Below are 24,249 nucleotides of genomic sequence, written 5' to 3'. Positions count from 1 at the left end.
AGGTGGAGTAAGTGGGAATTAAAACAAATTAAACTGATTCCTTCTGCCTGCCCTTGGTCTACGCACCTCGATTTCTTGCATATTCATGTGCTGATCTAAAAGTATCTTAAACACCCCGTTCGTATCTGCCTCCACCATCACCATGGCAGTGTGTTTCAGACCCCGACCGCACCCTGTGTAAAAAAACTTGTCCCTTTCATCTCCTTTGTACTTTCCTCCTCTCACTTTAAATGTATGTGCCCCCCCACCATCCCATCCCTTCTTAGACATTTCGACTCTGGGAAAAAGATTCTGACTGTCAACCCTATCTATGCATCTCATAATTTTATAGATTTTTTTCCCATCAAGTCTCCCCTCAGCCTCAGCAGCTCCAGAGCAAACAACCCAAGTTTTTCTAGCCTCTCCTTACAGCTCAAACTTTCTAATCCAGGCAGAATCTTGGTAAACCTCTTCTGCACACCATCCAAAGCCTCTATCTTATTCTTGTAATGTGGTGACCAGAACTGGATGCAATATTCTAAATGTGGCCCAACCAAAGTCTTATAAAGCTGCAACATGACATCCTGACTCTTGTAGTCAATTCCCTGACCAATATGCATTTTTTACCACCCGATCTACTTGAGTGGCCACTTCTGGGAGCTATGGACTTAAACACCAAGATCCCTCGGCAAATCAATGGTCTTCAGGATCTTGCCATTAACTGTATACTTTTCCTTAATGTTTAATCTCCCAAAATGCAGCACCTCACACTTAAGCGGATTCAACTCCATCTGATATTTCTCTGCTCACATCTGCAACTGATCTAGATCCCGCTGTATCATTTGGCAAGCTTCTACACTACCCACACTTTCACCGACCTTTGTATCATCTGCAAACCTACTAACGCACCAATCCACATTTTCATCAAAGTCATTAATAAATATCACAAACAGCAGAGATTCCAGTACGGAGCCCTGCAGAACACGACTAGTCACAGACCTCCATATTGAAAACACCCTTCCACCACTACCCTCTGCCTTCTATGGGTAAGTCAATTCTGAATCTGTGTGGCCAAGCCACTATGGATCCCATGCATCTTATTCTTCTGGATGCTCCTACCATGAGGCACCTTGGCAAAAGCCTTACTAAAATCCATGTAGAGCATCCACTGCTCTACCCTCATTGATCACCTTTGTCGCTTACTCAAAAAATTCAATCAAGTTAGTAAGGTATGACCTGTCCCACATAAGATATGCTGATTGTTCTGGTTCTGTTCGCCGAACTGGGAATTTGTGTTGCAGACGTTTCGTCCTCTGTCTATGTGACATCCTCAGTGCTTGGGAGCCTCCTGTGAAGCGCTTCTGTGATGTTTCCTCCGGCATTTATAGTGGCCACGATAAATGCCGGAGGAAGCATCACAGAAGCGCTTCACAGGAGGCTCCCAAGCACTGAGGATGTCACCTAGACAGAGGATGAAACGTCTGCAACACAAATTCCCAGTTCGGTGAACAGAACTACAACAACGAGCACCCGGGGCTACAAATCTTCTCACAAACTTTGAATATGCTGATTGTCGCAAGTTAGGCCGTGCTTTTCCAAATGTGTGTAAATTCTGTCCAATAGCTTCCCAATCATAGATGTGAGACTCATCGGCCTATAGTTTCCTGGATTATCTCTATTTCCCTTCTTGAACAGAGGAGCAAACTGGGATCTCTTCAGTGACTGGCAAGGATACAAAGATCTTGGTCAAGGCCCCAGCAATCTCCTCTCTTGCGTCTCTCAATAACCTGGGGTAGATACCATCAGGCCATGGAGACTTAGTCACCTTTAATGCTCTTCAAAAGATCCAAGACCACTTCTTTCTTGATCTCAAAATGCCCAAGTATATTAGCATGCTCCACACAAATCTCACTATGCTCCATATCCTTCTCCTGGTGAATATTGACACAAAGTACTGATTTAGGATCTCACCCACATCCTCTGACTTCAAGCACAAGTCCCCCCTTTATTCTGGGGTGGTTCTACCCTCTCCCTAGTTATCCTCTTGTTTTAATGTATTTATAGAATGCTTTGACCCAACTGGCCAAGAGAGCCCCTTCTTGCTCTCCTAATTCCCTGCTGGAGTACTTTCCTGCTTTTCTTATATTCCACATGGGCCCTGTCTGATTTTAGCTTCCTAAACCTTACATACGCTTCTTTTTCCCTTCTGACTAAATGCACAACCTCCCTTGTTATCCAAGGGTCCCTTACCTTGCCATCCTTGTCCTTTTTACTGGAACATGCTGATCCTGAACTCTCATCAGCAGGTCTTTAAACAATTCCCACATGTCAAATGTGGATTTGCCTCATAATAGCCCCTCCCAATTAACACTCCCTAGCTCCTGATGTAATTTGCCCTCCCCCCGTTTAGTACTTTGCCAAGGGTCCTGACTTAACTTTATTCATACAATTAAGACTACGCTCTTATTGAGAAGGATGTCTTGAAGTTCATTAACAACACTCTTTACAATGTTATCTCTTAGATTTATACATAGAGTCATAGATTAGAGAGATGTACAGCATGGAAACAGACACTTTGGTCCTACTCGTCCATGTTGACCAGATATCCCAACCCAACCTAATCCCACCTAACCACCCACCAATCCAGTACCCGGCCCATATCCCACCAAACCCTTCCTATTCATTTACCCATCCATATGCCTTTTAAAATGTTGCAATTGTACTAGCCTCCAGCACTATTCTGGATTCAGTGTTTACTGACCGTTATAATTACATGACTGGCTGTTCATGCTACACTGACTCCATTGCACTGAGCGAGTGACTGAAAGCAAGGGCCTTTATGTCACAGCACCACATGTGTGATCCCATGTAACTGTCTTCAAGGTACACTTGAATTGAATTGACTTAGCTTTATTGTCACATGTATTTAAATAAGTATAGTGAAAATGTTACAAGTCACCATATCACTGTGCCATCTTGTGTACAAGGTACCTAAGTACAGATTCTTAAGCCGAAAATGTGTTGCTGGAAAAGTGCAGCAGGTCAGGCAGCATCCAAGGAGCAGGAGAATCGCCGTTTCGGGCATGAGCCCTTCTTCCTGGGGTGCCACAGTTGTCCTAATCTCCCACGCACTGCAGGCAGAAGTTCTCACCATTGCTGCGAAATCCTGAAATACCTGGTGCTGGCATAGGTATCACTTCTACAATCAGTCAAGCATTAGCAGTCCAGAGTTGCCCTTCAGCGTTCACGTAGTGGGACAGTAACTTCAAACTAATGCCTCTCAGGGCAATTTTGCAGTTTGCGCAGCTCACACTTCATTGCACATCCAAGTGCACATTCTTACATCCATCGCTGTTTAAACAACAAGCCACACTTCTTTACCTGTCCTTGGCTACATCCCATTTCACAATCCTAAGTCAGTGCTACTCTTGCCTTAATGTACACCAATTGTCCAGCATCTTCTCATTGTTGGGACAATCACTCACAGGAAAGCTTTCAACTATTTCAAAGTATTCTCTTTTTGTCACTGAAGAAAAGGTGAATGAGGGGCAAACAGAAGTTGCATTTGTCTTTTAGAACAGAAAAAGACTGCTTGCCCCTCTAGCACCAACAGTTTTGCAGTCAATGAATGAACACTGCTTTCAGCTCTGATCTCCTGGAACTGGATGTCAATTAAGTGCTATCTGGTTTGTAGCACCTGATACTCTCAAGCAGAAGGTGATGCACTTCCTGTTCAACGTTCTCATCTTACTCCTTGGAAAATTGTACCCGCTTTCCCAGATTGGCAGACTTTATTACATTTCCTCTTTGCTGACCACAGAATACTAGGAATACATGGCACACTCTGTCTGGATTGAACTGCCAGGCCTCTCCCTGACTGATCCAAGCAATGAACCTCCTCTTCAGGAGGCCCACTGCCTGCTCCACCACGACCCTCGTTGAAGGAAGGGACAGCATTGTATTTATTTACAGCCTCTGACAGAGGGTTGAGTAACAGAATCATGAGCACAGATAGTAGTTAGGTATGTAAGGCTCTTGAAAATAGAGCAGGAATATGAGAGTTCCAAGGATGTAGACATCATGACAGCTTTCAGAGGCGGATTTCTAAAATGTGATCAATGATCACAGATAACTTGCATGGTGATGTAATGGAAGGCTTTTCTATTGATTAAGTCAGCCACAATATGATATGGCCCTCTCAATGTGATGTGTGTACAGCCTGTAGTGCCCTGCATCAGTGGGAAGCTAGTTCTACTGGCAAAGCATACTCCCTGAGCTGAACAGAGGGAAATGTGAAGTGGTGTGACCTGGAACAAACTACATCAGTAACATTAGTGGGCCAAGATCTGTGAGATCCCATACAGGTCCCCAATGGATTGTTGGAAGCACCTTAACAGCCTCAAGGATAGGATGGTCTTCCTTGTCTATTCATTCATAGGACGTGGACATCATTGGACAGGCCAATATTTATTGCCCATCCCTAATTGCTCAGAGGGTAGTTAAGAGTAAACCATATTGCTGTGGGTCTGGAGTCATATGTCGGCCAGAATGGTAAGGACAGAAGATTTCCTTCCTAAAGGGCATCTGTGAACCAGATGGGTTCTTCCGATTAATAGTCTAGTGAAAATACCACTAAACCACAACCTCTCCTACTCCTCCATGCTGCAGGTCCCAGCTTTCCCACAGGATCTTATTCCAATCAATGCAGCAACAGTCATTTTGCAAAGTGACAGCAGGAAATTGTATGTGTTGTATGAGTATTGAGATCTTGTCTTCCTAGTCTCAATTCACCAAAAGCAGCATTATGGCATATCAGAAAGTGTTGGTTAATACAGATCAAGGTGGTAAGGAATCAGTTCCATGCCAATATGGGTTATCTTATGAGATCTTGCAAGTGCCACTTTTTAGGTCACCTGTGATGACTCCTACTTCACAGAGGTGGCTATTTTCAATCTGCCGTGACCAATTATATCGGTCAGGATGGTTTGCAACCCCACACAGTTAGGCACTGCATACATTTACAGATGGCTTCAATCTGTAATGTGCAAGTTTCTGATTATTGCAATCGCCTCTTGAAGGGTCTCACATTACTCACAAGTAGAGCCCACATGTTGGGATAGAAAAGAACACTGACTTGGCGTATTCCAGGTGTGGTCACAGCCTTTTCCATTCGCGGTTCACATTTAGATGTTAATAACTATGGAAGGAGTGCAGGTCAGATGTGGCATGATGAGCCATGTCCCTTTCTTCCTGTGAATAGTCCATCACTATTCATCCTCTATGTCTTCCCACACTTCACCTCAAATTACCTCTGCTGCCTTCGTCAATATGTCTTGAGCTCTGGCCCTACAGATTTGTTATGCCCACCACGGTGCTTCAGAGTACAGTGGTGGTAACTGCTGATAAACCCTCTCTCACAGTATCCCATGTTTTCTCATGCACTATTGCCTCCAACTCCTTACAGGTTAAATCTCCTCCCTCCACCATCCTTGTCTCCTCTACATCCCAGGTAGGTGCCTCCAATCCCCAGCATTGAGCTCTCCCACACCCCTTAACACAACAGTGTCCTCTGGTAACCCCTCTTGACTCTATTGACCCCAATGACAGTGGTCCACCTAAAGAGTGCCTTTGATAGACAGCCCCAATTGTTCACTGACCAGCCCTCTGGCTGAAATAAAAACTGAAAGTTTGAGAGAAACTAAACAGGTCCAGCAGCAACTATGAAGAGAGAGAATCAGAGTTATGTTTTTGATCCAGTATGACTCTTCTTCCAAAGAGTCATTTGACTTATTGTACTGGGACCCCCTTAATGATAACACTCTTGCTTGACTGAAGACCTCTCTTTTTTTAGACTTTGAGACATGACAATTTGGTTGTTGCAAGGCAGTGTGTTTGGCACATAGGCTGCTGATGCATCCTTTAAGTGTGACATTGACATACCACAGTGCCATCCGACAACCACCCCTTGACTGAGCACCGCTACAACCATAACAACCATGACTAAGTAGCAAGACAGAAGTTTTGTAAGCATTTAAGATGCAGTTGAGAGGCAAAGTCCCAAAGATGTGGTAGACACGTAAGTAGACACAAAGTGAGTGAGTGCTAAGACAGCAATTGTGCAATCTTGAGATGAACTCTGGTCAGATCCATGAGATTGGTGCCTGTCCATGTGTGCAAAGTGTCTTAGAGCATTACAATGAAAGGTGCTGGTGTGCTCCAAAGTGCAGTACTGAAATACAGAACCATATTGAAAGTGGATAGGAGATATGCTATGATGATGCAGTGAAGCTAGTATGCTTTGGAAGCCAAGGTCTGTAGACTGTGGAGTGTGCATACAGATCCTGTCCATGGAGAGTGCTCTAAGATGTTGGTGCTGGAGGTCTAAGATGGAGATTGCAAGGAACAAGTGGCAAGCTGGAGTCACCAGTTCCTGTTCTGACTTTCACATCAGAATTATCACCATCTAGTTTTTAACCAGCAGGTGGAAAAATGGGTAAATATATATTAATGAGGTGAGATTAACTAATAAGGTGATGTCAATGCATGTCAATGCAAGGTAAAAGGCCTCTTGCCACTCATTAATGAGAATCTCCTCTCATTGTTGAACACATGCCGAGAAACTCCTCATTGGTCAACTCACATGACTTTCCCAACTTTCTTGCCAGAGCCAACATTATTCAGAGAGTGGGAAGATTGTGCCTATAATAGTCCAAGTGTGGCCTCATCAAAGCCCTGTACAATTGTACTTCTTTATTTTTCTACAACAATCCAATTGCAATAAAGGCTTCCTTGCCATCTGCCTTCTTTATTTCTTGTTGTAGCTGCATACCAATTTTTTGCATTCATGTAACCTTCTGAATATCAATATTTACAAGTTACAGATCTTTTTAGAAATGCTTCTACTTTTCTATTCTTTTGACCAAATAACTACAAGTAACTTCCAAAAGATGTGCAGATCCAATGAATTGGCCATGCTAAATTGTCTATAGTTTTGGGTGCATTCGTCAGGGGTAAATGTAGGGAAATGAGTCTTGGTGGTTTACTCCTTGGAGAGTCGGTGTGGACCTGTTGGGCTGAAGGGCCTGTTCCACACTGTAGGTATTCTAATCTAATCTACACAGTTCCCATGTCATATTTTTTTTGACACCTTGTTGCCCATTCATTTAATTTAGCTATTTGTCTCCTCAATGCTTGCATTCCCCCCTTGTTTTGTATTGTCAGCAATTTTAGATGCATTATTCTCTGTCTAGATACAGACCACAGATTGTCAATAGCTAAGGTCACTGCATTAATTCAACACTGCAGTAGTTACAGCTTTCCAAATGAAAAATGCCCCTTACTCTTTGTTTCCTTTCATTAACCAATCATAGAATCCCTACAGTGTGGAAACAGGCCCAACAAGTCCACACCGACCCTCTGGTGAGTAACCCACCCAGCCCCTTTCCCCTTACCCTATACATTTACCCCTGACTAATGCACCCTACACATCCCTGAACACTATGGGAAATTTAGCAAGGCCAAGTCGCTTAACCTGCACATCTTTGGACTGCATCCTCTATCCATGCTAATATATTACCCAAAATCCATGATGCCTTATCCAGCAAAAATACTAAATGTCAAGGAAATCCAAGCATACAACATCCAATGATTGCTCTTTATCCTCTTAGTTACATGCTCATTAAAAAATCCAATCAATTTTTCAAACATAATCTCGCTTTTGTGAAACCACATTGACTTTGTCTGAACATGTTACAATCTTCTAAGTGCATTGTTAAGACTTTATAGCAAATTCCAGCCCTTTTCCGAAGACTGATTTCAGGCTGACTGACCTGGTATTGTTTGTTTTCTCACTGTCTCCCTTTCTGAATAGCAGTATTGCCTTGTCAATTTCCAAGCCGCTGGGATTGTTCTAGAATCTATGACATGTTGGAAAATAATCAGGCACATTCATTATCTCAGCAGGTACATCATTTAGGATATAGGATATAGACCATAAAGTCCTTAGGATTTGTCAGATTTTAGTCCCATATGTTTCTCTGGAACTTCCTGTCTTCTGATACTAATTACATTAATTTTCTAATTCTTATTAGCTCTGGGTTACCCTTGACTTGTAGAATATGACTTCTGTTTTCTACTGTGAAGACAGGCACAAAATATTTGTTCAAAGTATTTGCTATTTCCTTCTTCTCCATGATGATACTTTTTATGTCCCTGCCTCTAAGGTTTGTTTCAATTGTTCTCTTTTTCATATAATTGTAAATGCACTCACAATTTTGTTTGTATTACTGGCTAGTTAACTCTCCTATTCTATTTTTCCCTTTGCTTCAAATTTTGGTGGCCCCTCACTGGTTTCTGAAACACTTGAATCCTCAGACCTAGTACCATTCGTTACAACACTATTAGTTTCTTCATATAATCTAATACAGGCTTTAACTTCCTGAGTATGCCAAAAAGGCATCTTTCTTGCTAAATCATTATTTCCTGACAAGATCCAATTTGTTGAACATTTTATATTTTTAAAAAAACACTGCTTATTTATACCATGTCCTTATATCTATGTATTTTGTTTTGCTTAAATTTAAGACTTTTATTTGTGAGCAGGTTATGCCATTTTCAACATATTATAGATTATTAGATAATCGTATTATGATCACTATTTCCCATTAAATAATTAACTGTGAGGTCAGTCATTCACTTTCTCTCATTGCATAATATTTGAGTTAAAAAGCTTTAATCCAAGTTCTGTAATATATTACTGTAGGAAACAGACAAAAGCAATCTACAAACTCATCTCCTGGATTATGTTTGCCAATTTATCCAGAGCATATGAAGGCAAAAGAAGTTTTGAATTATTATTTTTCACAAGCTCCAATGATTTCATGTTGAATTCTCCATCTAACAGTATGACTATTGTTGGGGAGTTACAAAATACTTCCTCTAGTGCTTTTCTCCTTTCACACTTTCATGCCATGTACGTGTTGCAGTCAAGTTGAGTTTTCCTCAGCAATTCCTAGCTGTGTGTGAACTAAATGGCTAGCTAGGCATAACATAGATGGATTAAGAGTCAATTATTTTTGATCCTTGAAATGGACAGCCTTTAACCAAGAAGCAGAGGCAGAAAGGAAAATAATTAATCACTTTAAACTGTTTTGTAAATCTGTGATTCTTTGTAAAACATTTGAAAATAACTTCTGAAAGTTTTACCATCGACAGGGTCATCAACTGAAAGTTTTCAATAATTAAAAAAAGTCCATGTGACTAGTTAACCCTTTCCTCAAACACCACTGAGGAAAAAGTTAAAATACTGAGGTTTTGTACCAGAAAAACAAAGAGGCAATAAAGCAGCTAGAAAGTGTATGCAGTAAGCAAGCCAAGTTGGAGAACTAGATTTCTGAGCAGAGAAGCTTATTTAATACAGTTGCTGCTGTTTCTTTCACTTCTGAGTCATTGAACGGTTGAAACCACCATACCAGGTGAAGGTAATGGTAATTCTAACAGGTCTACAGTACCAAGACTAATTGGAGATGGGAGTTGGGGAAGAATTTTGGCCATGCATCGTGTAGATGGAGCACACTAGTACTTCTGAGCATCAATGGTGGAGAGACTGATTGTTTGTGGATCTGGTGCCGAACAAGTGAGCTGCATTATCCAAACATCGAAGAATAATGAGCCAGGTACATCAAGTAGCAATGCTTCTCAATAACTACTGAATGAGTTGCAAACCCGTGTGTATGTATCCGAGTCATGTTTCATGTTTAACCACTCTGGAAGGCAGTATAGGAGGCCATCAAGTCGATGACTGTTCTCATCATCTTGGCAGATTGCAAATGATGTTTACAGCCCTGCAAAACAATGCAATTAATATAACTTGCACTATTAGTTACTAAAGGCTGCAATTCCCAACATCTGTCTGCTGTTAAAACCGTCTGTAATGTTGTACTATTTCCCAACATGCTCACAAGAGTAAACATCAAACAAAACGTGTAAGGGGATATATTATTCCAGTTGATCAAGGAAATTAATTTTAAGCAATACCTTAAAAAGGAGAAGAAAGAGGTAGATATGTTCTTGGAGAGAGTGTCAGAGCTTAGGGATTGTCATTAAAAAAATGGACTGATAAATATTGGGAAGTACAATACCAGAATTTGATGAAGCTAGAGATCTCTTCACAAGTAACAAATGCAAGACTGAAACATTAAAGGGTATGTTGTAATCTGAATGAATTATATTTATCTTTTGGCTATAAAGAATCAGCAGATATGAGAAACAGTCCTGAAGATGTATTTGGCACCACATTTTCCTCTGGATTGTGATAAAATTAGCTCAGAAAGTGAAAGCAGACTAGGACATGGAAGATATATGCTATCAACATCAGACAAGATTAGCAGCCATAGAGTCATAGAGATGTACAGCATGGAAATAGACCCTTCGGTCCAACTTGTCCGTGCCAACCAGATATCCCAACCCAATCTAGTCCCACCTGCCAGCACCCGGGCAATATCCCTCCAAACCCTTCCTATTCATATACCCATCCAAATGCCTTTTATATGTTGCAATTGTACCAGCCTCCACCACTTCCTCTGGCAACTCATTCCATACACTTACCACCCTCTGCGTGAAAAAGTTGTCCCTTAGGTCCCTTTTATATCTTTCCCCTTGCACCCAAAGTCTATGCCCTCTAGTTCTGGACTCCCCGATACCAGGGAAAAGACTTTATCTATTTATCCAATCCATGCCCCTCATAATTTTGTAAACCTCTATAAGGTCACCCCTCAGCCTCCGATGCTCCAGGGAAAACAGCCCCAGCCTATTCAGCCTCTCCCTATGTTTCAACTCTCGTTCTTTGATCTTTTGTAGACTTGAATAACTTTCCTATATGTTCTGATTTACCACCAATCTTTACCACATTATATGGTTTTAATTTTAATTTGACACCGTCTTTAACTTCCTTGGCTAACCATGGTTAGGTAATTCCCTTTCTTAGAATCCCATTTTCTTACTCAGATATATTTTTGCTGCAAGACATGAACTTTCTGTAAAATGTCTACCATTGTTCATCAACCATCTTTCTGCTGAACTCCTTTCCCACTCCAGCCAACTCTGCCGTCAAGCCAATGTAATTATCCTTATTTAAATTTAGCACAGCTGTTTCCAGTTTCTTACTCTCAAACTTAATGTTAAATTCTAACAGGTTACAGTCAGTATTTTTATGGGGATTTTTTACTCTGAGATCACTTACTAGACCTGCCTCATTACACATTACCAGATCCAAGCTAGCCTGAGCCCTAACTGGATGCACAACACGCTGTTCTAGGAAATTATCGTGAATACATTCTATGATTTCTTCCTTCAGGCTGTCTCTGCCAATTTGATTTTCAAATTTGCATGAAGATTAAAGTTACCGTTAAGTAATGTACTGCCTTTTTTACATGCTCTCATTTTCTGCTGACTTCTCCTCTGTCTTACAAAACAGCTAATATTACTGGACCTATATACTATTCCCACCAGTGTCTTTGTCCCCTTGTTATTACTTGGATTTTCGCAAGGCATTTGATAATGTTCCCCATGGTAGGCTCATTCAGAAAGTGAGGAAGCATGGGATGCAGAGAAATCTGGCTGTTTGGACCTCTCAAGCCTCATTCCTGATGAAGGGCCTTTGTCTGAAATGTTGATTCTCCTGCTCCTCAGATGCTGCCTGACCTGCTGTGCTTTTCCAGCAACACATTCTCAACTCTGGGATATAGAATTGGCTGGCCCATAGAAGACAGAGGGTGGTGGCTGATGGAAGGTATTCAGCCTGGAGTTCAGTGACGAGTGTTGTTCCACAGGGATTGGCTCTGGCACCTCTGCTCTTTGTGATTTTTATAAATGACTTGAATGAGGAAGTGCAAGGCTGGGTTAGTAAGTTTGCCAATTACACAAAGGTTGGTGGAGTTGTAGATAGTGTGGAAAGCTGTTGTAGGTTGCAACAGGACATTGACAGGATGCAGAACTGGGCTGATAAATGGCAGATGGAGTTCAACCTGGAAAAGTGTGAAGTCTTTCATTTTGGAAGGATAAATTTGAATGCAGAATATAGGGTTAAAGGCAGGATTCTTGACAGTGTGGAAGAACAGAGGGATCTTAGGGTCCATGTGCATAGATCCCTCAAAGTTGCCACCAAGTTGATAGGGTTGTTAAGGTGTGTGGCGTGTTGGCTTTCATTAGCAGGGGGATTGAGTTTAAGAACTGCAAGGTTATGCTGCAGCTCTATAGAGCCCTGGTTAGACCACACTTGGAATATTGTGTTCGGTTCTGATCGACTCATTATAGGAAGGATGTGGAAGCTATAGAGAGGGTGCAGAGGAGATTTACCAGGATGCTGTCTGGACTGGAGGGCAGGTCTTATGAAAAAAGGTTGAGGGAGCTAGGCCTTTCCTCATTGCAGTAAAGAAGGATGACAGGTGACTTGATAGAGGTGTTGAGAGGCATATCCTCTCAACACCTCTAGAGTGAATAGCCAGGGACATTTTTCCTAGGGTGGAAATATCTATCACAAAGTGGCATAATTTTACAGTAATTTTAGGGGAGATGTCAGAGGTAGGTGCTTTACACAAAGAGTGGTGGGTGTGTGGAATGCACTGCCAGCAATGATAGTAGAGTCAGATATATTAGGGACATTTAAGCGACTTTCAGATAGGCACATGGATGATAGTCCAATGAAGGGTATGTAGGTTAGTCTGATCCCAGAGTAGGATAGATGGCCAGGATAACATCGATGGCTGAAGGGCCTGTACTGTGCTGTACTGTTCTATGTTTTATGTTCTATTACTTACCTCCACCGATATGGATTCTGTATCATGCAATCCAAGAACATTTCTTACTAATGTACCAATTCCATCTCATATTGACAAAGCCAAAGTATTGCCACTGGTTAACAGTGAGGGGGAGTTAGTTTGGGACAGTCAAGCAATGGCAAACAATTTTCCCTAAATTTTTTTTCTTGTTCTCTACTTCTCCACCCAATTGACGCTATGGAGGGAAAGTCTTTCCCCATAAATGAAAGATCAAACTTAAGTTTTAGTGAGGAGTTAATCAGTTCTCTCTGTCATGGTGAATAGTGTCACATGACACCTGAAGCTAATGAAGCTGAATTATTACTTTGGAAACCGCTTAATGCCAATCTATTGGAAACTCTCTATTATACAACTGGAAAAATTACACCAATCACAACTCTTGATTTTTCCACTGGTAAGTAACAGGGACTGGACCTTACTGGAAAAACAATGAGTACTAACGTGGAACATCAATCAGCAGCTTAACAGATATGCCATGAGTTGTGACTTTCCAGAATCTGTTGCTTAATTTACACTTTGTTTGTTTCATACAGCCAACAAATCAGATCTAAGTTTGGTAGTCTTGTCATATTCAGTCATAAATGGTGGTGGATAATTAACCAAACAACTGGAAGAGATGGGGGCTCTACAAATACCCCAGCCTCAAGGATGGGGAGTGCAGCATTTCATTTCAAAAGACAAGGCTGAGACATTGCATCCACCTTCAGCCAAAAGTGCCAAGTGAGTGATTCATTGCAGTTTCATCAGAGGTCCATCGCACCACAGATGCAGATCTTCAATCAATTCAATTCACTCCTCATTATATCAAGATGTTGCTGTCATTTGTTGACTCCTGCACATGGTAGTGTTGTTTCTGAAACCATTCAAGCGACAGTGTGGAAGATTTGTGCTTCATAACTAGCTGCTCCTTCAGCCAAGCTGTTCTAATAGGACTACAACACTGATATTTACCTTCCCATATGAATAATTATGTGATACATCCTTTCCATTAAAAACAAAATAATTCCAACATTGGTCAATTGCCAACCCTTCAAGTTTACTCTCTATCAACAGTAAAATGACGGAAGTGCTCTCAAGTGCACTTGCTTAGCTATAACCTACTCACTGGTGCTTAGGTTGTCTTTTATCAGGGCCATTCAGCTGCTGACCTTATTACACCAGTAATAGGCAAAACATAGGTGGGGTGAAAATAACTGCCTTTGACATCAAGGCAGTATTTGGCATGAAGGAGCCCCAGCAAAATTGTTATCAATTTTCTTTAATTATTTTGTTAAGCATTTTGACAGAGTTACAATTAAGCCATTTTTTTTTCCTTTTAGTTTTATTTTGCTTGTATTTTAACTGTAGTGTAAAAATAAAGTGTGTTTGCTTAAATTTGAGTAGTTTGACCAATCGAACTGTACCTGGAACACAATGCCTGACTCTTACCTTTAAAATTAGAAAATGTTAGGGTCTAGGCTACCTTAATATATTTTGAGGGGGTTTGATCTGGTCCATAACAACATACAGTAAGAACTTTTAAAGTTTTCAAGTATCTGAATAAAATAATGAAAATAGTTTGATGGGCAAGTTAGAATCATTGATTTGTTTTCATATCTGAACATTCATTACCAAACTTGTCCTTTAATAAAATTCCAAAGTGGACGAATCTGCAACCTTACTAATGCCAACTGTGAGGTGGGGCAAAAATCCCCATCAGATACCCTGGATTACATGAGTTTGTGGAATTCATATTGAACTGAGAGTCTCTGAGCTCGCTGGTCTGAGACAGACTAGGCAGTATGCAAGCCTGGGGCAGCTGGCTGGATCAGGGGTTTAGCTTGTAGAGCTAATTGAAGACCCCCACAAAAATGCCTCCGCTAAAAGTCATTGAACACCAGCTTGCAGAGCAACCAACTGAGGCATTCTGGAGCCTACAAAATTACAAAACCATTCAACTTTTAATCATTTGCTCAAACACAGAGATACGGAACATTTCACACCACTGTGCTACATGCAATCCTGTTTGTCTTTTATTGTGAAGGCCTTACACTACCAGGAAAACTATAACCTGCATTCATCCAAGAGAAATACTGGACATTCAAAACTATCGGAACACATTCATTTTATCGGAGAACTATTCCCATCTCATCCAGCCCCAAGAGGAACAACAGCTCAGTAATCAAATTCAGTTTTGGCAGGAGATAAGGGGAAACAACAATTTTATAACTGGGGATTTTAAACCCACAGTACCAAGTTGGGACTGCAAGGGTTAACTGGGGTGCTAGTTAGCTGTCAGATAAATCTCACTTTGCTTGATCCATAACATTGGGGGTTTTTGAAATATTTATTTTCTTTTTCAGTTATTGAACATATTTTCAATTTTGCTTGTTTTAACAAAATCAGCTTCCTCTATCTCTGAAGCATCTGCCTCCTCTGTGTTTCACCATGTCTCAACTGACTACACAAGCCGAGTGTCAGAACAGGGAGCTGCTGCACAATAACCCAAGCAGCACTTCCAACACACCCAACATCACAACAAAGGAGAAGTTACCTTCAGGTAATGGTAATGGTATAAAAGACAGCACCTAATCTCAGGAACTAGATCAATACACTCTTCTACTTACTCATAGTATTCAGCAGCAGGATTGGATTTGTACTCATAATACTTTGTGGATGTATTTTGCTGTATAAAGTTGTTGAAGTCAGAACAATTGGGGCTATTCCAACTATTGTTGCAATGGATCCAAGGTAGTTCCACGGTAAAAGACGCATATAGATAATAGAGCGCCCAGGCGATGATTACATTGTAATAGAAACCAACATACATTGCAATCAGGATAACTGTGAAGCCAACACCTAAGATAAACAACAGAGAATCAATGTTTGATATTGTTATTTTAAAAGTAGAATCAAGAATCTTTCCAATAAAAATAAAATTATGATAATACTGTTCTTTGTACTGTAGATAAAGGGGACTCCAAAAGTTGATAACATGGAACAGAGTGGATTACAAGGCTGTAAACGAATCGAAAATATCAAACATCACAAATTTTGCAAGTATTCTATAAGTAGTAACTGATGGCTGAGTTAGATTGATGTCATGAAATCACACCAGCATATATTTAAAACTATCTATGCTGTCAATTTTACGATGATTTTATTCCACTTGAAGTCTGTGCATTGCCAGTAGCAACTAATTACTGTATTGCAGATAATGACTGCTAGTATTCTTCATGAATAATGACATAGACCAGAGAATTAACAAACAGAAAAGCATTGCTGCAAGCTTATCAGAAAAAGATATGATTACTAAAAATATCATTAGCCACTATTATGTGTGTTATCACATATCAATAAACTTGTGTTACTTCAGTTGATATTGCTTCAGAGATGTACTGATAGGGCATGCATGAGCAAATGATTTGTATTGTGGCTGTTATAAGGCACATCAGTCACATCATTTCTATTACTACAAGAATATTACTCAAATTGCATAACATCTCAGAAAAGCCTTCCCTTTGGCTCAGGGAAATAGTGAATTTTTTTTTCAATTTGTCATATTTTTCTATGCTGAGTCAATATCACAGAAGAAAATTTGAAGATAAAACTAGCTGTGGTAAATGTTTTTTATTAAGTAGTGTTAAATTAGGATGTTCTATGTCTCCTTCCATGTAGCATTTAAATCTAAAGATACTATGTATGGGATTTCTTAACAGAATGTCGATCCTTGATGTCTAACTTATATTTAGACATAATTATATACACAGACAATGGAAAATAATTTACAAATACAATATTTTTAAAAATCATTTTAATTTTAAGTAAACTATATTGGACCAGCACCAGAGTTACAATGAGGCATTTTGAGTTCGATTTCAATGCTTTCTGATAAACTTCATCACATGGATATTTGTATATGATATTCATCGCAACAGACCCACAAAAATCCTAAAGCAAAAGGTAGGTGATATTTTTAGAGATACGCTGTCTCACTTGTTAACTGAAAGCCCTGAAAAAAAAAATCTGCATTTTGTTTTAAACATTAAAGCTTAAAAAAAAGGCTATAACACGAATGAGGGCAATATTAACAATGTATGAGCTTCAGCATTGAAAGTTCTCAGGTTATCTATCACCTGCTGAAATTGAAATGAGCATCAAGAAATATTCTGCTTTAATGGTATAGGCCTGAAACTTTCGCAAGACATAATAGGTCTTTAGTGTAAGAACTGGATCAGTAATAATAGCACAGCAAAAACCTGGCAAAAATGGAACACTATAATTTTATTTTTTCTGCATTCTTCACTCTTTTCATGGTAAACTATGTTGCCAGTAAACCAAGCAACATTGCTCATCTGATCAGAGTACGGAAAGGCTGCTTCCTGGGAGAAGCCATAGATTTTCTTAATGGCAGTCACATCTGCATTTTCTGACACGTGCAATAAGAAGTGGGGGACAAAAACAGAAACTGCTCATATATGGTGATATGCATCTACTGTATACCACCTTTCCTAATTACAAATCAGTCCTGAAGAAGGGTCTCTTGACCTGAAACATTAACTCTGGTTTCTCTCCACAGACGCTGCCAGACTTCTCCAGTTTCTCCATACTTACTGCTTTAGTTTCAGGATTTTTCCACATTCCACAGTTCTTTATTTTTTGTTTAAGAAGTGATCAAGAGAGGAAATCCTAACTGATATGAACTCCATTCATTTTAGAGGCCCGATTAATGAATGCAAAACAGCCGCTTACCTTTAAATATGGGGCAGATCTTCCAAACTCCTGCAGCCCCTTCCCTGTTGAACTGTCCCAGTGCCAATTCCATGTAAAATAGTGGCATTCCAGCAATGAACATAAAGAACAGGTAAGGAACAAGAAATGCCCCTGCAGAAAATCAAAACAGTTTTTAGCATTCAGCATGAGCGAGAACACTTGAGTTGTAGATGTACACTTAGATTGCCCTTGGAATCTCGCCCTCGATTAGGAACTGCATTGCAAACAGAGAGCAGCTACAGAGGACAAGAAGCGTGTTGCAACGTTGAATAGAGTAATTGTAAATTGGGAGGCAGGAAGTTAGAAGTTGGTGTTGGTAAAATTGTAAAATTATAAAATGGGGAAAGCATTGCATTGTCCCTTTAAAAGATTTTTTTTCAGCGCTTAGAGATTTAAAATGAATATCTGTGAGCAGCTTGAAAGTTTGCAAGTATATAGAGAGCCTGAACTGAAACATTTGTATCAAAAGGCCATACAGTTAGTAGGAGAAGGGCTTATGCCCGAAACGTCGATGCTCCTGCTCCTTGGATGCTGCCTGACCTGCTGCGCTTTTCCAGCAACACATTTTCAGCATACAGTTAGAAGGCCAAGCAGTAGTTTTTCCCAAGACATCATTCTTTTGAATTTAGCCAATCAATTTGAACCAGGCCCTTCGAAACCAAAAACCTATTAAATTTAAATCTAATGGTTTGACAACATAGGATTAATCCAATTATTAGAAATTGGATATAAGTCAACAAAAGGTATAAAAGAAGGAGGCAGTTGGACAGCGACCACAGAGCTAGCCGCTATCTGCCAGAGCTAACAACCCTCAGCTCTCAAGAGAGAAATGCTGACTCTCACAGCTTGATCTATGTCTTAGAGAAAACACTACCTAAATAACAACAGTACCAATGACGGAGAAGACATTCTTGACAGAAGAATCAACGGAGGATGCACAGAACATTCTGAAAGGCAGGTAACCTGGCTATAATTTTGAAAGACTAAATTCTATTTTTATTAAATGAGTGGGACTTGTATTTATTGGAACAGCATACCATTAGAATCTTGTTTTGTTCATGACTTGGAAGAACTGGTGTTGGACTGGGGTAGACCTAATTAAAAATCACAACACCGGGTTATAGTCCAATGATTTATTTGGAGGCACTGGCTTTTGAAGCACTGCTTCTTCATCAGGTGGTTGTGAAGTGGGATCATAAGACACAGAATTTATAGCAAAAAATTACAGTCTCATGCAGCTGAAATATTCTATTAAACAAACTTAGGTTAAGTCTTTCATCTTTTAGAATTGGTTTGCTAGGTTCAGTTCTTTAATGTGCAAATCTCAGAACTTCTTTTAAGTCACATTCTCAAGATAACTTGAGGTTTTATAACAAAAGGTGCTATCTCAGCTCAGACAATGCATTAAACGTGTGAGGTTAAAGTCTATCTGTATCCCAATCTTGAGTTAGACTGGTTCTATTTCTAAAGTGGAATTTACAAAATATTACATGGGTTGACTGTATGTTGTGTATTTTTGAGCAAAATAGAATGTATCTGCAAATATTAATTCACCCCATAAACTTATTTTTATGTGTGTTTGTGCAGGAGAGACAGAGTGAGTGTGTGCGTGAGTGCATGTGAGAGAGTGCGTGCTTGCATGTGTGCAAGTTTTGTAAAGTATGTGTGCGAATGTGTTGGGGTATAAGCCTGTGAGAGGGTGCGTGTGTAGGTGTATGTGTGCGTGTATGAGAGAGAGCTTGTGTATGAGAGAGGGTCTGCGTGAGCATATGTAGGAGAGTGTGTGTGCACATGTGCATGTGTGTGTGAGAGTGAGAGAGTGTAATGCAGTGGGGTCACCTGTAGTGTGACATAAACCCAAAGTCCTGATTGAGGCCATCCCCATGGGTACCAGACTTTGCTATCAGCCTCGACTCAGTGACTCTGCAGTGTGTTCCGAAGTCCGCCTTGGAGGATGGGCACCTGAAGGTCAGAGGCTGAATGTCCGTGACCGCTGAAGTGTTCCCTGACTGGGAGGGAACACTCCAGCCTGGTGATAGTTGCATGTTGTTCATTCATCCGTTGTTGTAGCATTTGCTTGGTCTGCCAATGTACCATGCCTCGGGGCATTCTTGCCTGCATGTATGAGAGAGACGTAGGCCGGGTCACCTGATTACCTGCCGCGTAGATGGTGGATGGTGTCCCCTTGTGGTGACAAGGTGAAAGACTTAATCTAGGTTTGTTCAATACAGGCATATCATTTCAGCTGCATTACACTGATCTTTTACTATAAATTCTGTGTCTTATGATCCTGCTCCACAACCAGTACCAGAAGGAGCAGCACTCTGAAAGCTAGTGCTTCCAAATAAACCTGCTGGACTATAACCTGGTGTTGTGTGATTTTTAACGTTGCTTTATTGAGGAGTAGTTAATTGTTAGACAGGTTTTACTCAGTTTGTTAATAGTTTAGTTAATTTGTTGACTGTTAGAGTTAGATAAATAAATTGTTACTTGTTGATTTTAAAGTGAGTGTCAGGGATTTATTTTATTTAACCACTAGAAGTTGCTGAAAAAGAGGGTACATCACTTTTCACGGATTATCGGGCGATGCACTCCGCTTTGAGTGTTTGGTTTTAGTTCGGGGGGGTCAATCTCCACTTTATAACAATAGTTAGCTTGCTTTCACCATATTCATTCACTAACTTGAGCTGCAAAAAAAGGCTTTGCCATTATTTCTTCTGTCTATGAGTTACATGTTTGCAATTAATAATTTAATCTATGAATTGAGTGCATCGGGGAATGCTCAGACCAAGCGGGAAACGAATGCGCGGCGTGCGCTGTTTATTTTTTTATATAACTTAACCGCTGGGGATTAAAGAGCAAAACTAACAAATGATCTTTATCACTGCAATCCACTCAACGTGGAGTCAAAACACACAGTCTGGCAGATTGCTAACACGGCTGATGCATGTTTGCTGAGGGGAATTAGGAAAGAATAGGATACCATTCCCACTCCCCTCTCCCCCCCCCTTCCAACTCGACAGAGAAAGGGAAATGCAGCAAGAGTCACTGATGCTGAACTGGGCGCTCCTACCTCCACCGTTGCGATAACAAAGATAAGGGAACCTCCAGACATTGGCCAGGTCCACGGCAAAACCAACAACCGAGAGCAAGAAATCGATCTTCTTGGCCCAGGTCTCCCTGTTCGCGGGCTCGCCCTCCCCTTCTCCAGGAAGTTGGGAAGAGCTGAGCAGAGCGGAATTGGTGAACTGAACGCCATTCTGTTCCTTTACCAGAATCAGCTCCACTTTCTTCGCCTCCATCCTGTTGAACTCTTGGACTGGAGCCACGACTGAAGACATCAAGCTGGGGAGTTTGCCTTTGATCATGGGAAGCCGTGCGCTCTTCAAACCCGCCAAGCCCCCCTCACGAACGCGACTCGATTCGGCTCGGCTCGGCTGGTCCTCTGAGCGGCCCTGGTAACAACAAATGTCCCAGTGTCACCGAGTCAACCCTCAAGAACAGGAGAACACTCAGTCACTACAAAATAAACCTCTCCAGTCGATAAAACAAAACAAAAATCCAACAGATCAACCAATAACGAATAAGATGAACCCTAGACATGAGATGGTGACCATGAGTGCATTGGTGTGGCATTCGATTATTCGTTCTGTAGTCTCTAAACGATAGACAAAGATCAGTTCGTTTCTGGATTGGACACGGATAACCATCTGCGTTGATGCCACGGTGAATCTAGACTGCATTTCTGTATTTTAGATTAACTCAATTATCGAAAGGGTGAGCAGTTTTATTCGCTAAACCTGTTGCCTTCCATCTGTTTTAGAGCAAGGTTGTGGCATCAATGTCGTAATAATTATACCTCAAAAATAAAGTTATTTCCAACCAGTGCTGACTTCAGCGGGTTTGTTTATTTTTACAGTATCCAGAATCCTGCCACTTACAAACGACAGAGAATGGCAAGCTCACTATTATTACACACGATAAAAATGTTTACCACATGAAATAAATACCTTCTTACCCCACAGACAGTTTTTTTAAATCGATATAGCCATCATCCCGTTCAGCATATGTTATTCCAGCGTTTGCTGTTTCTTTTAAAAAACGTTAAATCATCAAGGTAAAACTCCTGGTCACTGTATTACGCCAACACTTTTAGTTGACTGGCCACTTTCTCCTTTCTGAATTTAACTACGGGAAATATAGAACTACTTAAAAAAAATACCATCAGCGTTACCTGTTCAGCAATACAAGACTGGTCACACCTACTGCAATTTCTGTTTGATCTTCGGTGAACACACGAGAGTTGTCAGAAACCGGGAAGGAGGGATTCCCCTTCTGGGCTGGAGACAGGCTGCGAGCGGGTACACTGAGGGCAATGAGAATCCCAAATCTCCCGGCGCTGCTTTCAGATTCGCAGGGTCGCCCTGAAGAGCCACAAATGATACCGTCGGAGAGCGAGAGCCCGATTTGAATGGTCTGTTGATCGGGAGGGGCTGGACTCTCAATCAGACACTCAAGAATCGGAAGAAATCCAGCGCTTTTAATGGTTTCTGCAGCACAGCGTTTGACCCAAGTCCATTCCTTCCTTTACTGAGAGTGTATAGTCGAGCATTTCCTGATCATGCGTCGGGACTGACAGGTAGGAATTCAAACGCTTGTGTTCTCCGTTATTTGTCTCTTCCTATTGGCTTTGTAAATGAGAAGTATTATTTAATCTCATTTTAACTTGCAACCCAGGATTGAAATATAGCTTTAAAAATCTCAAAATGCTGCGGGCATTGGAAGTCAGTAAGGGAAGGAATAACTCAGAACAATTCACTGTGGAGAAGAAAAAAATAAGCCTACACATCTCAAAAACATCTGGAATTTATGAAAGGAGATATCGTTTATAATAATTTTTTTTCATATTTTCAACCTTAATTTTCAACTTTTTTTAATCAATGGCCAATACACATTTTAACGATACTTTTCTCCATTTAGGATCCCAATTTGGAGTACGTTTCAGGAAAAAAAGTTATATCATGGATAATAAGTCATGAGTCTCTTTTGAAGTTTTAACATGTTTAAGCCTTTCAATGCATCGAAAAGTAGGCGCGGGAAATACGCACCAAAGTTGTCTATCCTTTTTGTTTCAAATCTGATTAATTTTAAAAACGGAAAGTTTTGTTGTTTTTGACAGTTCAGTAAACACCAACCTCAAACGCACTTATAATATCGCTTGAAGCAAAAGGATCTTGTCGCTCATTTTCGTTCATATTAATAGCCATTAATTAGTATGTACATTCTGTCTCAGTGCGACCGTGCCCTCTGTCGAATGATATTAACTACAGTATCTGAATATACACCTTCCAAGAACTCTGATGTGCAGGTGCCGATGTTGGACTGGGTTGAGCAAGGTCAAAAATCAAACACCAGGTTATAATCCAACAAATCTGTTTGAAAACACTAGCTTTCGGAGTGTTGCTCCTTTATCAGGCGCAAAACTGCCTATTTGGGTCAGGTGGTTCGCAACAAACTACAAATACAAAGTCACCTTAAATTACACCTAACGGCGAGGATATTTGAACATTGTAACGTGAATAAAGTTATTATATATATATTCAATCCGCCTTAATTGGTCTGCCTTAGAATTCCGTGTTGTGAGGTTGGCAATAATGACAGAGAAATATTCGTGGCCACATCTAAACGGTCTAAACCCTCGACAATCTGCCATTTTCAAAGTCGCATTTTATGAAGGTTTTGCGTAGAGGATTTTTTTTTGTGGTCAAACTATTCTTCATATTCCAGAAATCAGACAGACTTTAGCGGTTTGTGTAAGAATCATTGGCAAAATAATGACACACAGTCAGCAGAGGCTGTGGCAAGACGGGAACAGAAAGGCATCAAAATCTCTCTCTCCCCCTCTTTCCAAAACAGGCCTGACAAGTGGCAACTTCAGTCTTTCAGATGTATCTTGCTTTATACGCGCCCCTATATTGTGAACATGCTTGAACTTTGATGGAAGCTTGAAGAGTAACTTCTGAGAGTTCCATTTCTCATCCGGACGGATTGAAGGTTACTGTGTATGTGATCGAAGAATCGGTGCCTTTGGTAATGTATTAACTGATACTAACATCCGCTGCTGGAAAAGTAGTTAGGATAGAGACACATTATTTGCATTGAGCATTGAGTTTTTGGATGCGTGGTCTCAGACCAACTATCCCTTGTATTATGCATATAATGGGTACAATTTACTATCTACACTAATCCGTGTGGTCACGGCATGTGTGTAAAACAGCTTTTTTAAAAAAAGTCACAGAGATGCACAGCACCGAAACAGATCCTTCGGTCCAACTCGTCCATGCCGATCACATATCCCAACCTTGTCTCGTCCCACCTGCCAACACCTGGCCCATATCCCTCCAAACCCTTCCTATTTGTATACTCATCCAGATGCCTTTTAACTGTTGCAGTTGTACTAGCCTCCACCACTTCCTCTGGCAGCTCACTCCACACATGCACCTGCCAAAGAAGCATGTATTATGGAGCAAATTACAGGGGGAAAAAAAGAGAGGGGAAATAAACAGACTTAAGAAAAAAATTCCAGGAATGAAGGCTTGAGCAGATGAAGACACAAATATCAGCAGTGGGATTACAGTCAGGGAATATGCATGACCACCAGAATTGGAGGAGCAGTGATACT

The 24,249-nt window shown here is 40.7% G+C and overlaps 1 protein-coding gene across 1 annotated transcript in view; it reads right to left on the bottom strand.

The window, feature by feature from the left end:
• slc6a3 (solute carrier family 6 member 3) overlaps positions 1 to 21,446 on the bottom strand; it is a 133,150-nt gene extending 111,704 nt beyond the window's left edge. The window contains exons 1-3 of the mRNA XM_087987023.1: positions 20,641 to 21,446; positions 17,547 to 17,678; positions 15,422 to 15,653 (exon numbers count right to left, since the gene is read on the bottom strand). Coding sequence (XP_087843149.1) covers positions 15,422 to 15,653; positions 17,547 to 17,678; positions 20,641 to 20,935 — 659 coding nt within the window. The 5' untranslated portion in view covers positions 20,936 to 21,446. The remainder of the gene's footprint in view (positions 1 to 15,421; positions 15,654 to 17,546; positions 17,679 to 20,640) is intronic.
• Positions 21,447 to 24,249: the final 2,803 nt, after the last annotated feature.

This window comes from Chiloscyllium plagiosum, unplaced genomic scaffold (assembly GCF_037043375.1).
Source record: "Chiloscyllium plagiosum isolate Xiang-an unplaced genomic scaffold, Cpla_swu_hap1 HiC_scaffold_5, whole genome shotgun sequence".
NCBI classification, from domain to species: domain Eukaryota; kingdom Metazoa; phylum Chordata; class Chondrichthyes; order Orectolobiformes; family Hemiscylliidae; genus Chiloscyllium; species Chiloscyllium plagiosum.
Note: the sequence above shows the minus strand (reverse complement) of the source record. Positions and strands in the feature narration are given on the sequence as shown.